General features: G+C 28.2%; 3 protein-coding genes across 3 annotated transcripts; 1 reads left to right on the forward strand and 2 right to left on the reverse strand.

Moving 5' to 3' along the window:
* Nucleotides 1-6,965: 6,965 nt before the first annotated feature.
* Nucleotides 6,966-7,888, forward strand: LOC113372201 (glucosamine-6-phosphate isomerase). Its single transcript, XM_026612519.1, has one exon. It carries the CDS (start codon nt 7,042-7,044, stop codon nt 7,861-7,863), a length of 822 nt encoding a protein of 273 aa, XP_026468304.1. The 5' UTR covers nt 6,966-7,041; the 3' UTR covers nt 7,864-7,888.
* A 548-nt stretch (nt 7,889-8,436) lies between these two features.
* On the reverse strand, nt 8,437-11,575 carry LOC113372453 (zinc transporter 1). The gene is made up of 8 exons (XM_026612785.1): nt 10,928-11,575; nt 10,388-10,610; nt 10,038-10,259; nt 9,746-9,921; nt 9,575-9,687; nt 9,287-9,500; nt 8,830-8,902; nt 8,437-8,755 (listed from the first exon to the last, which is right to left on the reverse strand). Exons 1-8 carry the CDS (start codon nt 11,102-11,104, stop codon nt 8,616-8,618), a joined length of 1,338 nt encoding a protein of 445 aa, XP_026468570.1. The 5' UTR covers nt 11,105-11,575; the 3' UTR covers nt 8,437-8,615.
* A 2,856-nt stretch (nt 11,576-14,431) lies between these two features.
* LOC113373579 (phosphatidylinositol N-acetylglucosaminyltransferase subunit Q) lies at nt 14,432-16,340 on the reverse strand. Its single transcript, XM_026613870.1, has 8 exons — nt 15,788-16,340; nt 15,602-15,719; nt 15,401-15,536; nt 15,184-15,328; nt 15,027-15,103; nt 14,847-14,962; nt 14,671-14,785; nt 14,432-14,607 (listed from the first exon to the last, which is right to left on the reverse strand). The coding sequence occupies exons 1-8, from the start codon at nt 16,282-16,284 to the stop codon at nt 14,432-14,434; spliced, it is 1,380 nt and encodes a 459-aa protein (XP_026469655.1). The 5' UTR covers nt 16,285-16,340.
* Nucleotides 16,341-16,658: the final 318 nt, after the last annotated feature.

Consider the following 16,658-nt stretch of genomic DNA (forward strand, 5'->3'; position numbering starts at 1 on the left):
TGAAATAGATCGGAATTGTTTGACGTATTCATGACATAATTATTATTTTATGTGGCGTGTTATGTGTTTTGTTTTGTTGATTTGAATAAAATGCACAAATGAATATATATATTCACCTATATATAGTAATTTTGAAAATAATGCATTAAATAATTTAGAACGTAAACAAAAGAATTTGTATATATGGAAATAAATAATAAATAATATTTACTTTCGTAAAGATAAAAATTGTGAATACGATAATTTTACAGTTTTGCCGCATGTATTATTTTAACTACTTTATGCAAAATAACAAAACTATGCTAAATACCATTTGTTATTTGATAACAAATTATTAATACTTGATGAATAAAATTTGATTATTAATAAATGCTATATTTTTATATATTATAAAGGAAGGAAACTCCATTGAAAAATAGTGTTTTCTACACGACGAAATCGAAAAAAAAATAGCACTAAAGGAACTAAAGAATGCTTATGACTTAAAGAAATACAAGAAGTTGAAAGGCAAACCACAGGACATGAAACCATAAGAGCAGAAGTTTGGGGAAAAAAGTATAATTGCAAGATTGTCAATGTAGGAATGTTCTTAAAAATGAATAATGTAGAATAAAACCTATTAGGCAATAATTTAAAAATATGTGCAAATTTTGTCAAAAACTATAAAATTTAAGTAAAACTTTAAATTTTTTGTAAACGATACTATTGGGAAACACAGCCATAAAACGTTCATGCTATCTTTCGTGCGTCTCTCTTAATGCATTCTGAAGTGGCGCTACTACGAGAAATATATGGAGATACCGGTATTCGCCACCCCGACCACCGCAATTTGGGCCGCATATTTACCAGGACATGATTCACAGCAATTTTGGAATAGAACATTGTAGAGAATGGGACAAATTTAAATATTAAAATCTTATAAAATATCGCTTAGCATTAAAACTATAAGTCTTAATCATTTAAACTATAAGACAGATAGCATTTATTTAAAAAAAGGGTTGTTTATAATTTTATTTTCAAAATTTCAACTTTATTATTAATTTGTATTGCAAAATAAAGCAATATATACATTGATAAGTATATATGCATTATATACAAATATGTTATTTGTATATTCATCCAATATGCAAATAATTTCATTAAAATAAATGCAAAATATCAATTAACTTCTAAAAATTATCTACACATTGAAAAGCAATTAAGAACTTGAAGCCATTACAAATCCCCACAACGACCTGTTCAGCAAATAAGCTTAGAAAGTTTTCTGTTTTACGGCGGGAAAATAATAAATTTTAAAATATTATATCAGAACTTTTCTGATATTAAATATCAATAGACAATAACCAAACTTTGTCTTACCTTGATCCAAGTAAAAGCCTTAAAACTGCAGACTCGAGCAAAAACAACTATATACTTTATTTCAGGAACGCAATGTCCATTATCGTCAGCGCGACTTGAAACTTTTCACATAAATCTTTAATTGAATCATATTCGATATTCTCTCTCACAAAGTTATACTTTCTTGCACAGGGTTTTTCGATCACTAATACATGCTGTCACTAACAACTGTAGCCGATGTGCCGCGTAATATCGATCGTAATTTATGTCTTAAGTCGAAATATCAAATAATTTTTCCGAGGATAACCTAATAACGATCGCGTTGTAACCTTTCCGTCTGGTGTTTACACTTTTCGAACTACACTCGGCGAAATTGTTTCATAATCACGCAAATAATGAAATTATATATCAATAATATTTACTATAATAATTTCTATTTGAATATAAAACGATAAACGTCAATCAGCCGACATTTTGCTTGTTGTAGAACGTATATCACAGACATGTCCTAGACAGTTAGTATCGATTCTTGCGCCGCCATACGTGGTTGTTGTGGACTACGGCGCCGGTTAAAATATGGGGCTTTTCGAGGGGTGACATGCAACGATATTCAGCGTATCGCCCCAAAAATAATACACTTTTTAAAATATTAGATTATAATAATTAATATAAGCGTAATATGTAGTACCATAACTAGGTCATGCTTATCTTACAATTAGTGCATTTTTACAATACTCTTTTTATTCTGGAAAATAATCAAAACTTTCCATACTATATGTTCAAACTTTCTATGATAATTAACATTTATTCATAATATTTTATAAATAATATATAAACCAGGTTTCTATTATATTAATGCACAGGCTGCAAAAATTACCATACTTTTCAAAATGCATGTGTGTGTACGGATACAAATTTTCGTCCACCATTTCGGAAACACGAATCAACCGATTTGAATAATTCAAATTGGACACGGGCTGATTAGCGTTCGGCAAACATAGGTCCAGCCATTTCAAAGATGCGGGACAAAAAGTGACAAAAATTGAAATTCAGTTTTTGAGAGAACGGAGCGTTAAATTTGAATAATTTTAAAAATATTGCAGTTGTACTGACAAACTGAAAATTGGTTAAATTTTTGGGAAAGCAGGCCTAGCGGTTTCGGAGATCCAGTAAAAAAGGTAATAAAAAATGCCATTTGGCGCTCAAAAACGACCATTAGACATATGCACATCAAATTATCAGATATTTTATAGAGATTTTAATAATAAGAACAACCACATTATATTTTCATGGGTTTCGTACTAATGTTTATATGTTAGACTACAACGTGGCGCTTACGCGCTTCAATATTTCATCTATAAAACAACTATAAACATAAAAGTAAACTTCTTTCAAAACTCTCAAAAATCTAATTTTGTCAAAGTTTTCAAAAAATTTTAAAGCTTTCTTAAAAAAAATATTTTTCAGTACAGGAAGTTTTTTCAATTGGCCTTAAGACACGATGCCATGCATCATTAGTTAAGAAATGATATTACTGTTTGAAACATGGTGAAAGATATCGACTTGAAAAATTAACGCAAATAATGAAACACCCATAGTGATACTTATATGAAATATATCATCTTAAAGAAAATATAATTTTAATTAACTTCAATTTTACAAACAAAACACACGTAACCAAATACTTACAGAGAGAAACAAATAATCATTCACTAAATAACATAATTAAAATAGAGAAATGCAAACTGATACACAAAATGAAATTTAACCGAATTAAAACAAGTGCAACAATAGACACAAATCAAGATATACATGAATACTACACTAGACAACACAACAATTTTCACATTGAACGGAATAGAAAAATATATAACGAATTGCCAGACTATATTAAGATGACCAATGATAATGATAATTTTAAAAGAAAAATAAAGAAGTACTATAAGGAAATTGAAGACAAAGAAGACTGAAGAGTTATATATATATATAGATATTATATTAATGAAATAGATATTATAGTCAAATGAAATGTATATATTAAATGAAAACTGTTCATAATCTCTCATAACAGGCACCTCTGTCTGACTGAGATATGAAAATAATGTATATATGTAAATTAAAAAAAAAATGTATCCTTCGCATTTTTACCCTTTGCACGATTTCGCGAAAACGTTCCGCTCATAAAGTCCCCGTGTAGGTCATATTAGGAATGAGCTTAGTTGTGCAGTTACTGGGACACGTGGTGCGCTGGCGCTGCCGTAGTCCAACGCCGGCTATGTGTGTACTACACGGTACTACGAGACTACGATTCGTAGCATCATTGAGTGAAACTACGGACTTGATCGTAGCGAATAATAGAATAAGTGATTGAGATACATTTACAACAAATAAAATTGCAATGTAACACTTAATTAACAATTTTAATACATATTATAAAGAAACATGCTTTAAACTTAAATTTTAATTAGCAATACATAATACATTTAATTTTAAAGTTTTGTTCGTGTTCAATATATGTTGCATATTCGAGAATAAAGTGATGGTGAATTCTACAATATATAGTAAATATATGAGTAATATTTAATAAAAAAATTTATTCACCCATTATTTCATATTTTTTCGATGCCCTTCTCTTTATATTCATATATAGAATCTTAAAATAAGTGATGTATCAAAACAAGAATAATTTATAAAAAGTGTTGTTAATCTAAATTTTAGACTAACAATTATTTTTACAATTTATTTTTCTTTTGATACATCAGTTATTTTTATTTTGTATCAATATAATAAATACATATACTTTAATTTAAATTAAACATTATTCATGAAAGTAAAATCAATTTAATATTACAGAACTGATTCTTATGAATCTTTGCGTGAAATTTAACGATCACAAAATAAGAAACTAGCTGTAAGTGGAATTCTGTCTTAAGGCAAATAGGGCAACGTGCCTTAAGGCAAATTGCTGGTACTTCCCGTAAGTTGATCAATGATTTGAAACTTTTAATAGAATTTCGAACCATATTAAATAATTCTATCTCAAATCATTTATTTTGAAATATTTTGGAAATTCTGAACTTTTTTTTCAAGCAATCGTACTGCTATAACTGCATAAAGACAAAATATCAAAGCGCGTAAGCGCCGCGTCGCCATCTAACGCGTAAACATACGGTATGGTACGGAACCCATAGAAATATAAACAAAATTTATACTTATTGTTAAAATCTCTATAAAATATCTGATAATTTGATGTGCATATGTCTAATGTTCATTTTTGACCGAAAAAATGACTCATTTTTTTACTTTTTCCTCCATATATCCAAAGTCGTTGGACCTGCCTTTCCAAAAATTTGAACAGTACTTCATTTAGTCAATACAAATAAAATGTTTTTTGAATTATTCAAATCGGACGCTCCGTTCTCTTAAAAACTGAGTTACCGTTTTCGGCACTTTTTGCCCCGTATCTTCGGAACGGCTAGACCTGCCTTTGCCAATAACTAATCAGCACGTCTTCTTATCAATACGAATCGAATGTTTTTTGAATTATTCAAATCGGTTGATCCGTGTTGACAAAATTTGTATCCGCACATACACACATACATCCATTTTTTCTAAGGTATGCCAAAATGATCAAAAACCTTTGAAACGTAAAAATATATAAAAATTTTCATTTTCGATTTTTTTGCGATTACTATAACTTGCCCTACGGGAAGTTAATAAGTTGCAAATGCAAATCAACGTTCTTAACTGTTTTCTAAAAATGAACCAATCAAAGCATTTAAAATATACTATTTATATTTCTCCTATAACTAACTTTAATACTTGCCATTTTTCAAAAATTTCGACTAATATAGTATATACCATGTTTTCAAAAATTGTAATTTATTTTCACAAAAATCTATAACTTTTCGCACTCGCATTTTAAAATCCTTCTATTTTTATTTAAGTTTATCTAGTTTATAAGAACAAAATGCTAGTTATTAATAGATAAGAAACTCGGAATTCAAATTAATATAATTTAAAATGCCAAACTATTTGGAAAACAAGCCAAACAAACAAATTGTTTTTATCATCAAACATTAGATTTTTTAATTTCAATCTCTTCCATAAATATAATTTATTTCGTATTTTGTTCCATGAATATAAGAAGATATAACTGATGTCAGAAAAAAAACAAAGCGATTCTAAATAATTCATATCCTAACAATTACATATAACTCTAGAAAAAATAAAAACTTACATTTGATGTTTTCATAATCATATCTCTCAATTGCGAATTAGCAGGTGGAACGCTTTCTTGAAATAGACCATCATTAATTGAATATCTTGCTCCTGTCCTAAGGTCGCCGGTTCCTTAAAACAAAAATAAAACATTATAAATTATTTGCAAAAATCAAAATTTACGTAAATTTCACATTATTTATTATATTTTTCTGTAATATTTTTTGTATAATTTAATTTTTTAATTGTTTTCACATGAGAATAAAAATATGATCTGTTTCCCTGGCAGAATCCATTCGTTTGCAACATTTGTAAAACGTTTCTCTCAATTCAATTTTACCGAGCTAACTACTCATATGATGCATTAATTGAATTAATTTTACCAAATTCTTATGTGGAATCGGACTTATTATACTAAAATAATATTAAATAGATACAATATTTCCATCAATCAAAACTTATTTATAATTAATCCAGTAAATTTTTATGCTATTTAAAAAATTATTAATTCTCTTGTAGTAAGAGTTAAAAAGTAGAAAATGAATTATAATGGAATAAAATTTTAAAGAATGAAACAAATGCACAAATATCCGTTTTATGTTATTTTTAGTTTGAAACAAGATGAATATGTAAACAACATGAAAATATTTTTTTTCTTAAACATGTGAAGTTAAAAAAAATCTTGGATTCTAATAGGAAATGGAACTTATCACTTTATTTCAAATCTTATTGATTTGATTGATTTGAATTTATGTAAATTGATGCTCATAACTAATATATTTATAAATAAAAGTAAAAAGAAAACGATTAAAAATATGTTGTATGAAAGTTTTAAAAGTTTTAAAAAACTCAGAATTTAATTAATTACTAATTTCTGAAATGTCAAAAATGGTTTTCTAATAAGATAAAATTACCTTTGTTGTTTATGTCCATTGTGGAGAATTGAATGATCTAATGAATTTAAACGAACACTATTTTATAAATAAATATTGCTTTTACAATAATTGTTGATTGTTAATTTAACACAATTAAATAAATTAAAGTTTTGCAGCACAACTTAACCCGTAACAACCATTTTGCTTTTGAATTAGTTTCGCCTGACACCATGCAATATATGAGGGTTATTCTTATTGGGATAACGATGGTAACACTGTCTATATCTTATTAACTTATCTGCATATCAAATATTCAAACCCTAATTCAAATTATGTATAATAATTGTTAAAAACCATATTCAAAATAGATTACTAAAAACAATGAAATAAAAAATATATTAAAAATTAAATGGAACGAGATATTATATGTAAATTTGATGGTTTTTGGTTCTTTTATCAGAATTTTCTTATCAGAATACGTGACGTTTGTTGACGTTGCATTTTTTCAGTGTCAATGTATCTTGTGTAAATAAAAGAACCGTAAAACCATTTATTCTTTTGTCTTAACAATCTCTACAGTCTTACTTGTAAAGATAATACAATTGAAATGCGTCTAGTAATTTTAGAATCATCAGATTCTGTGGCCGAATGGTCTGCGAAATATGTATTAAAACGAATTACAGATTTTAAGCCAAGTGCTGAAAAGTATTTTGTTTTGGGTTTGCCTACTGGTGGCACTCCTCTTGGTATGTACAAGAAATTAATAGAATATCACAATAAAGGTTTAATCTCTTTCAAATATGTTAAAACATTCAACATGGATGAATATGTTGATTTGCCCAGGGATCACCCAGAAAGTTACCATCATTACATGTGGCACAACTTTTTCAAGTCGATTGATATAGATCCTTTAAATGTGCACATTTTGGACGGCAATGCTCCTGACTTGGAGTTAGAATGCAAAAACTTTGAGCAGAAGATTGTGGATGCCGGGGGTATAGATTTATTCATAGGCGGTATAGGCCCCGATGGACATATCGCATTCAATGAACCTGGCTCTAGCTTGGTGTCCAGAACAAGAGTGAAAACCTTGGCCCAAGATACTTTGGATGCTAATGCTCGATTTTTTGGAAATGACATAAATAAAGTTCCAAAACGGGCTCTGACAGTAGGTGTGGGAACTGTGATGGATGCAAGGGAGGTTATGATACTAATAACAGGCTCACATAAAGCTTTTGCTCTTTACAAGGCTATTGAAGAAGGTGTCAATCATATGTGGACAGTTTCTGCATTTCAGCAACATCCACACACATTAATGATTTGCGATGAGGATGCTACCCTCGAGTTGCGAGTAAAAACTGTAAAATACTTCAAAGCATTGAGTGCAGTACATTACAAACTTATTGGTGAAGATTTTCCGGCTTGTTAATTATCAAGAACATTAACATTTTTCTAAATTTGTTTTATTGATTGCAATATTTTTATAGACAATTATTCTGTATCATAACTTTTTATAATATTTTATATTCAAATAATAATAAATATGAAACAATCTCGTAGTTTATTAAATGCTAACAATAAGTGTCAAACTTTATAACTACTCTTATGAATATTGATTTATCAAATATATAAAATCTGATTTTCAGATCAAATATAGTTACAAAACAAATATGTGTATTCACATACTAACATTAGACTCAATAATTTTCAATATTGATAATACTGCAATGACATTAAGTCAATTTCAGTTTAAGTCAATTTTGCTAGAACAAATTTGATTAATGCTCTTAACATATTACTTTTTTCTATACAATAAAATGGTGAAAGTATAAATATAAGAGCACAATTTTTCCATAATGTGAACAATTTCACTTCTTTGGAACTGCTTTATCACTTTTTTAAGGATTATAAATTGAAATACTACTTTTTAGAATTTTCACTATAAAAATGTTGATTTTTGAAAGCATCTGTTTTTTGAAACAAAGGCTTTGATAACTTAATTTATCAAATAAAATCACCAGTTTCCTATCAATAAAATTGAATAAATAAATCTATTTCATTATGAACACTGCTCACTCCCTTGCACTAGATTTCCACTACTATTTCTTATGCAAATATTTTGGCATAATATGAAATATTCAGTCAACTGATGTGCAGGGACTTTGGCGCTACAGATGTGTGTCAGACACAAGATTCTTTATTTGATTTGTGAACAGCACAATTAGAACCAGGAGGGCAATTGCAAACAACTGAGTGATTGGATGTACCACCTAACAATGAACCACTTTCTAGATCACCAGTGTTTGGACCTGAAGAACCACCTATATAAAAACATTATATTATATTATATTATATTAGACAAATGATGTTTAGAACACTCAGAACAATGTCATACCTTGGACTCGTTGACCTGCTCCTCGTTGCCTGCACATAAAAGGTGAGGCCGCTGGTGATGGGGTATCTCTATCCTGCAATTACAATTATCTTTAATAAATTCAATTCACAAAAGAATGAACACCTCAGAAATTACAAAAATTTGATTTCAAATTGCAATGGCATTACACATATAAAAGTCTAATTCTGTTAAGTAAAATTAGCCAATACTTAATAATAAATGAAACATATGTTATCATTAAGTTCTTATGTATTAGTTATAAAAATATATTACATTCAAACATCTTTGCATACATAAATCATTCAACAAGCATTCATTAGCTATTACTTCTACCTGAGCCGCTTGGATGCTGAAATTAGATTATTATTTTGATATCAAATTATAAAAATTAAATATACAAGCAAAACAATATTAGAGATTTAAAAGTTTGAGCATTTCAAACAAAAATAATACTTACTGGTTTGGAAGTTCCACAACAAGTAGCTTGAGCACATGGTACATCAGTAATTGGGCAATCTAGAGCACATGGTTGCTCCATATCTCGTGAAGGCTCTAATAAACTTCTTAGTTCTACAAATTCTGGTTGTATTGTAGTAGAATGAATTCCCTCATTATGAAAGAATTCCTTAACTCTTTCTGCAATTTTCATGTACTCTGATAAATTTCTACACCTATCAAAATCATTCTTTATTAGAATAAATCATTTCAATATAATATCAATTTTAAACCATTCCGTTATCTATACCTTATGTGAGCAGAGGCAATGATACGATCTCCAGCTAGCTGCCACACATGAAATTCATGTACTGCTAATACACCATCAACTTTTTGTAATAATCTTTGCTGAATTGAATCAACCTAAAAAAAGTAATATATTAGAAAATATTCTATACCAAATTTTATACTAATGTCTTACTTGAATATGTGTGGGCACAGTTTGTAATAAAATGAGCGCAGATTCACGGAGTAAAGGCCACACACTGTGTACAATTAAAATTACAAGTAGTATACTTAGAGCAGGATCAATATAATAACGATATTTCCAATCGGTGAGCCATACCACAAGTGCAGATGCCACTACTATTACTGAACCTATAATGAAAAAAGCAGCTAATTCTACATTTGAACGAAAATTATATTGAATAAAGAAATAAACAACTTCAATAGTAAATAAAATAACCAAATACATTAGCAACTCCAAAACTCACCAAGAGCATCTGATAAAACATGTAGAAAGACACCTCTCATATTCAACTGTCCTGGGTCATGACTATGTGCATGTTTTACGGAAGCATTTACTGGAATTGGAGGTGGTACTGAAGGATACCCTTCATCATTTTCATTATCATCTGTTCCCATTTGTCCTAGGCGACTATGCTGATGGCTTAAGGAATGGCCCCCATGTGAATGACCATGCGAACCACCATGTTCTAATAGAAATATGAAATTATTTTATATGATTATATGAATTTGAGGGCAAAATATAATGCCTAATAGTAACAATGTATAATGCGCAAAATATCTAAATACTTCCAATATTAGTGAAACAATTGCTTACTGTGGAAAAGTAGTAGTCCAATTACATTAACCAGCAACCCAATAGCACCCACAATGACCAATAATTTGGGTTCATGTATCGGTTCTATTTCGATAAACCTTTTACAAGCTTCAACTGTTATGCTAAAGCACAGGGCCACAAGAAAAACAGCATTGATTAAGGCTCCTAGAACCTCCGCTCTCGCCCAGCCAAAAGTATTTTTTGACCACTTCTTGGGAGACATCTGAAGAATATTTTAAAAGACTTATTAAAAAACAATCAATGTGGCATCGTATCCATGAGGAAGAAAATAAAGGCTTTTTAATTAATTATATGCAAAATAAAGAAAATAAAAAATTTACAATAATGGCATTAAATACATTCAATATGCATGCTTATTCTGGACCACACATTTAGCAATCGATCATAAAATATTGACATGATTATTTTTAGTTTCTTATATCTCCATTCAGCACTTTATAAATATTTATATTCTATTGTTTTCAGACATGTATTATAAAGTTGAGATAGTTTATAGATATATTAGAATCATATACTCACTCGAACAGATACATAGGCCACTACGAGAGCTGCTACATCACTAAGCATGTGAAAACTATCTGCCACAAGAGCCATAGAATTTGTAACATATCCAACAATGATTTCCACAAAGAAGAAAAATGCTGTCAAACACAGCATTGACATAAGTCGACATTTTTTTCCACCGTACCGACCCATCACGTTTTATTTGGAATTATTCAGAACAATTGAAATGCTCGAATTGGATCAAAAATTATCAAAACATTTACAACCACGTTTGCTTTTATCAGCACATTATCTAAAACAACTTCAAACAAAGTCCTATGCACGTTACGAATTACTAAATAAACATAATAAAATTATTATCAGTGTTTACTTTTGGAATATGGGTCTCATTAAATTTCTATTGCAATAACTAATACACTTGTGATCGAAATTTGACAATAGTATACTAGAGTATACATCAGCTCGAGCTGTCACTTCACTCACACTTCACTAAACAAGTCACGTAGAAGGGGCCTTAGAGGAATCCTTGATTATTGATATTCATTCTTACGTCATTTTTTACACATTATAATTAATTCGAGACATTGAAGAGTTATCGAATATATAATTTTCAATTTCTTTGAACTGATGACTTATCGAATCGTCGCACGGCTACAATTTCGAGACGATTCTGATTTCGAATTGCCAGATACGACGGTACGAACAAATGAAATGCCGAAAATCTAGGAATTTAAATGATTCACACACCAAGTATGTATATGTAAATATACATATACACCAATATTAAATAAAAATACGTTTCCAGTTATACGGGTTAGTCCATGTTTATAAATTAATCGATTAAACGTAATTTATATTCATATTTTCAATTTGTTTCCTACATAACCAAGGGCACACTACACACAATAAAATCTTGAATGTGGAGGGTGCTTATAACGTATGTTTACGGATATAACGTGTTTACAAAATTTAAACAAGCTAAGAATTAAAAGGTTAAGAATTTCTTAAATTATTTTCATGATGAAGATTTAAAAAAAAAGGTTTTAATACAGAAAGATTATTTTTCCTGCGTTTCTAGGTAGCAGTCTTTTTCTTGCTTCATAGAAATACTATATATAATTATCTGGGTTTTATCCCCCAAATACCTAAAATAAAATGTGCAATAAAAACTTATATATTATATACGAAATATTGTCATGAAAATATAATATCCACTTTATGGAATATTTCTGGAAATACAATTTTTGAAAAGTATGGAGGACTTAGTAGAAAAAATCACATTGATACAAAATTTAGCACTAATACTTTTGCCTAATATTCTGTATTCAGTATACTGCAAATATACTATTCGTCATAAGCCCAAAAAAAAAACATATATATATATATATATATATATATATATATATATATTTCAAAAAAAAAAATAAAATAAATATAATATTTGTATATATATATATATATATATATATATATATATATATATATATATATATATATATATATATATATATATGATAAAAATTGTTTCTTGGGCATCCATCCAATAATTAAAAAAACAGTTTTAGTGCAAAATGTTTTAATTAAGAGAACATACGTTTCGGGTCCAGATTTGACCCATCTTCAGTGCTACAAATAAATATATCAGGGTTACAAATTAAAACAATATAAAAAATAATATAAAAGATACATAATTACAGACAAAAATAAGTAGAAACAATGTATATGAAAAGTATATATGAAAAACAACATAAAATAAACAAATGTAAAGAAACTCACCATACAAATAAATTTTAAAAAAATATAACGCAAAGAAACACAATCTGGACCCGAAACGTATGTTCTCTTAATTAAAACATTTTGCACTAAAACTGTTTTTTTAATTATTGGATGGATGCCCAAGAAACAATTTTTATCATATTATTTCACCATCTGAAGAAAAACCTCTCGCTTTATATATATATATATATATATATATATATATATATATATATATACAGGGCCGGTCCTACCTTGAATGCAATGCATGCAAAAAATGCGGGCGCACGCCTTAGGGGGCGCCAAAACGAGGTTCGGAAATGAAATTTATAATATATTATTCATATATTTTTTTAAATATAAAATCTAGAATACTTAATAGATTATAATAAACAATCCAACTTAACTATGAGACACAAAAAATGCATATTCAATTTGCAATGTGATATCAATAGAAACAATTAGCCAAATAATAACTCTGCAAATTTGTGAATTATTGTTCTGCTTATTGTTTAATGTGCTTATCAATTTTTTTCTTCGTTTGAAGTTAACGTGAAACCAAAAAAAAATTATTTAGTGTTCAATCCCGTAAGAGCAAACCTACGAAAGATTAAATTGATTATTGAGCGTTATTGGTGAAAAACGGCAAGCTGATTTAGTTGAAATGGAACTTGTTAAAGAAATATATACTAATTATAATAAAAAAAATGGGAAATGGAGAGTCAGTGTTTAGAAAATGGCTTTTTTATTTATTATTAGAATTGAATTGTAACTTTTGTTTTTGTTGCAAATGTTTCACTTCTGATGAACTTTGAACGTTGAAGACATGCGTGGTTAGGTTTATGAAGCAAATATGAAAAATGGAAGCAAAATGTACTTAGGAACAAAAATCTTTAAGCTTTTTCATACATAATTCAATTATAAACTATGCAGCAATAATACGGACACAAATATAATTTCTTTGTTTCAGTATAGTTAAGAAAATGTGCAATTTCTTTGCATCTTTTACTAATCTTTGGACAATACTTTAAAAATAAGTTAAAAGTTTAACTTTAAAACAATAATCTGATACTCTCAATCTGATGGGAAAGTAAAGCTGGATAGAATTCGGCCCTTATGATACCAATAAGGAGAAGTTTACGATGCAATTTTGGATATAATTGTAAATAGTGAAAAAATAAATTAAAATAAAATTTAATTTCAAATTCAAAATACGAGTGTTATGTTTAAAAATCAAAGACTAGTTTTTTTGCTCTTTTGGCGTGATTTGCTCTATAGAATAAATCGCGTAATAAAAAATAAGTTAAATATTTCAAAGCCTAAATATCAATATTACACATACGTTAGAAATAATTGAGAATTTATAAATATTTGATTATGATCAACCCGCGAATCGTCTCAATCGTCTAAATAAATTTAAAATCAATGTATTTTACGCGCTTTTAGATTATATCTAATTTTTTGTGTACTAAATCCAAAATGATTAAAAAATAATTAAAAAACTTAACGTGAATATTTATATAATTGGGGGGGGGGGCGCTAGAACAAAACTTGCATGCGGGCGCTGAGGACCCCAGGACCGGCCCTGTATATATATATATATATATATATATATATATATATATATATATATATATATATATATGTAAATACTTATCAAATGAACCTCCTTCTTCACCATCAGTTTTGAACATTTTATATCAGTATTTATTTCATTCGACTAAAAACTTTATATTATGTAAGAAATCTCAATATATTTTTAGTTTAAAATTGTGTTAACAATTCTCCATTAATAATTTTTCCTAAAATACCAGACCATTGCATGCGATGGCTGTGCTTTATAATCGGTGGTATAAATCTATTGTGTTGCAATGGTGATAATGGATATGCAGTGGCATGTATAATATTATTAGATAACTTTGATTCTAAATGAGCTGTACCTATAATATAAAAATAAATATAATAATAAATTTGCTAATAAGTTTTACCATAATTTTATTTACTTGGTACTGCGACTGAACCAAACAACCATAATAAAGACGTGTATATGGGCATAGAGTGCAATAGTTCTCTAATCCAATCCAGTACTTCCATAATGACTAGCATAATTATTCTTAACTAAAATAAAAATTCATTTGAAATCATGTATATTATTAATAATAAAGTATTTGAAAATTACCACTGTAAAAACTATGTAATATAAGGTTGTTGTTGGAAGCAAGAAGAGAAATATAGTGAATCCTAATGTACCAATAAATAATTGCCTATTGCTATACGAACATGAATCCACCCTGTCTAAAAATAAATTATAAATTAAATATTAATGATGAAGGTTTAATGATCATCAAACAGTATTCACCTCTTAATGGATTATATTTTCTACCAAGAAATAATCTCCATAGTGCTTTTAATCCTTTAACTTGAATATTATAAAGCCTTAAATATTAAAAAAAAATAATATAGGTAAAATTATAATAAAGTAGTGCAGTTCAATTTTATATACAGTTAAGACATACTTGGCAGCATATACATATATGCAATGAACATGAAACGTAGTTAATGAAATAATATCACAGATCATTGCTGATTGATAAGAAATTCCTAATGTTCCTAAACAAAATAGAACATTAAAACTATGACAAATCCATGGAGACAATTGAACTGTAAAAAAAAAATTAAAAACAATATTAAAAATTGTTATGAGGCGCAAATAATGAATTGCTAATAAATTACCTAGAAATATCCACCAGAGCTCAATATGATATAAAAAGCACTTTCCAAGCATTGTATTGAATGCTTTATTCAATTTTAGACCAACAGGAGACCCCATTAATGAACTAAGTAATTCACGAAGGTACATTACGATATACTGTAAAATATAATAAAATTGTGTCATTAATATAATAAACAATTTCAATTATATCATTGAATTACCTCAGCACCATCAAGCAATGGCTCAACAGGCTGGTAAATATCTTTAATTTTCCACAAAACAAAACATCCCACGGCTATATCAGCCAGAATTGTTATAAGAAGACTACGCTGTTGCAATCTATCAATAATAATATTATTGTAGAAATTGAGACAGTCAAAAGTTTATATTTTGATATAAAGTCATACTTTGCACCGTTTTCATGAATTTCAACAATTCCATTTATACACTCTTTAAGATTTCTATAGAATGCAGAATACTTTCCAATTATTGAGACAGAATTGAGAAATCTTGAAATATATAGAAGGGAAATAAAAAATATTTGTAAAACCAGTTTTTTTATTAACTCTGCAGGGCCATGATTATTGATTCTTTTTGTTTGCTCATGCTTTCGTGCCTTTATAAACTCGGACAAAGTTGCGAAATGATCATATGGTTTAACAGAACTTTTTGAAGTTTCAAAATTATTATTATCTATATAGGCAATTAGAAAAGCATTATAGTCATAATATACTACTATTGGTTGTATTGACGAGGGAAGCATCCTATTCCTTAATTTAACATCTTGTATACATATATGCCATTCTTCTGCATCTGATTGACTTATACTAATAAAATTTGGCGTACAAAAATTAATTTTATTATTTGGTTTAATTTTATCTACACTATCGAACCCAATTATCATGAGTTCTTCATTGGTAAGAGGTAATTCGGAAATACTGATTATTTTATCTATAATATAAAAATTAATATCGTTTTTAACTATTTTCACATTTCCCAATAAATATCCGGAGTTTTTATTTGATTTTAATTTATCAGGTACAAATATAATTAATGTATACATTGTTCATCTTATGATATATAAAAAAAAATAGATATCACTTGAATTATAAAATATAAAATTCATTGCTCGTTTCTTAACCTATAATTGAGAAAACTGACATTACAGTATTTGACAGTAACATAGATAAAAATTCGGGACCAAGAGATGAAGATTACAGACACTCAGTAAAATCATCTGTAAAAAACGTTCGAAATTCAAAAATAACTTATTTAGCA

Source organism: Ctenocephalides felis, unplaced genomic scaffold (genome assembly GCF_003426905.1).
Source record: "Ctenocephalides felis isolate EL2017-DRISC unplaced genomic scaffold, ASM342690v1 CF-g0.4_SCAFFOLD_01604, whole genome shotgun sequence".
In the NCBI taxonomy this organism is placed as follows: Eukaryota; Metazoa; Arthropoda; class Insecta; order Siphonaptera; family Pulicidae; genus Ctenocephalides; species Ctenocephalides felis.

What these genes read in the sequence shown, in the direction of transcription:
- LOC113372201 (XM_026612519.1), top strand. Translation starts at nt 7,042, where the DNA reads ATGCGTCTAGTAATTTTAGAATCATCAGATTCTGTGGCCGAATGGTCT.
- LOC113372453 (XM_026612785.1), bottom strand. Translation starts at nt 11,104, where the DNA reads ATGGGTCGGTACGGTGGAAAAAAATGTCGACTTATGTCAATGCTGTGT. An exon ending in TGGACTACTACTTTTCCACA is followed by an intron (nt 10,260 to 10,387) that starts GTAAGCAATTGT and finishes TATTTCTATTAG; the next exon opens with AACATGGTGGTTCGCATGGT. An exon ending in CTGTGCCCACACATATTCAA is followed by an intron (nt 9,688 to 9,745) that starts GTAAGACATTAG and finishes TACTTTTTTTAG; the next exon opens with GTTGATTCAATTCAGCAAAG.
- LOC113373579 (XM_026613870.1), bottom strand. Translation starts at nt 16,284, where the DNA reads ATGATAATTGGGTTCGATAGTGTAGATAAAATTAAACCAAATAATAAA. An exon ending in GCTCTGGTGGATATTTCTAG is followed by an intron (nt 15,329 to 15,400) that starts GTAATTTATTAG and finishes TTTTTTTTACAG; the next exon opens with TTCAATTGTCTCCATGGATT. An exon ending in ATTACATAGTTTTTACAGTG is followed by an intron (nt 14,786 to 14,846) that starts GTAATTTTCAAA and finishes TTTTTATTTTAG; the next exon opens with TTAAGAATAATTATGCTAGT.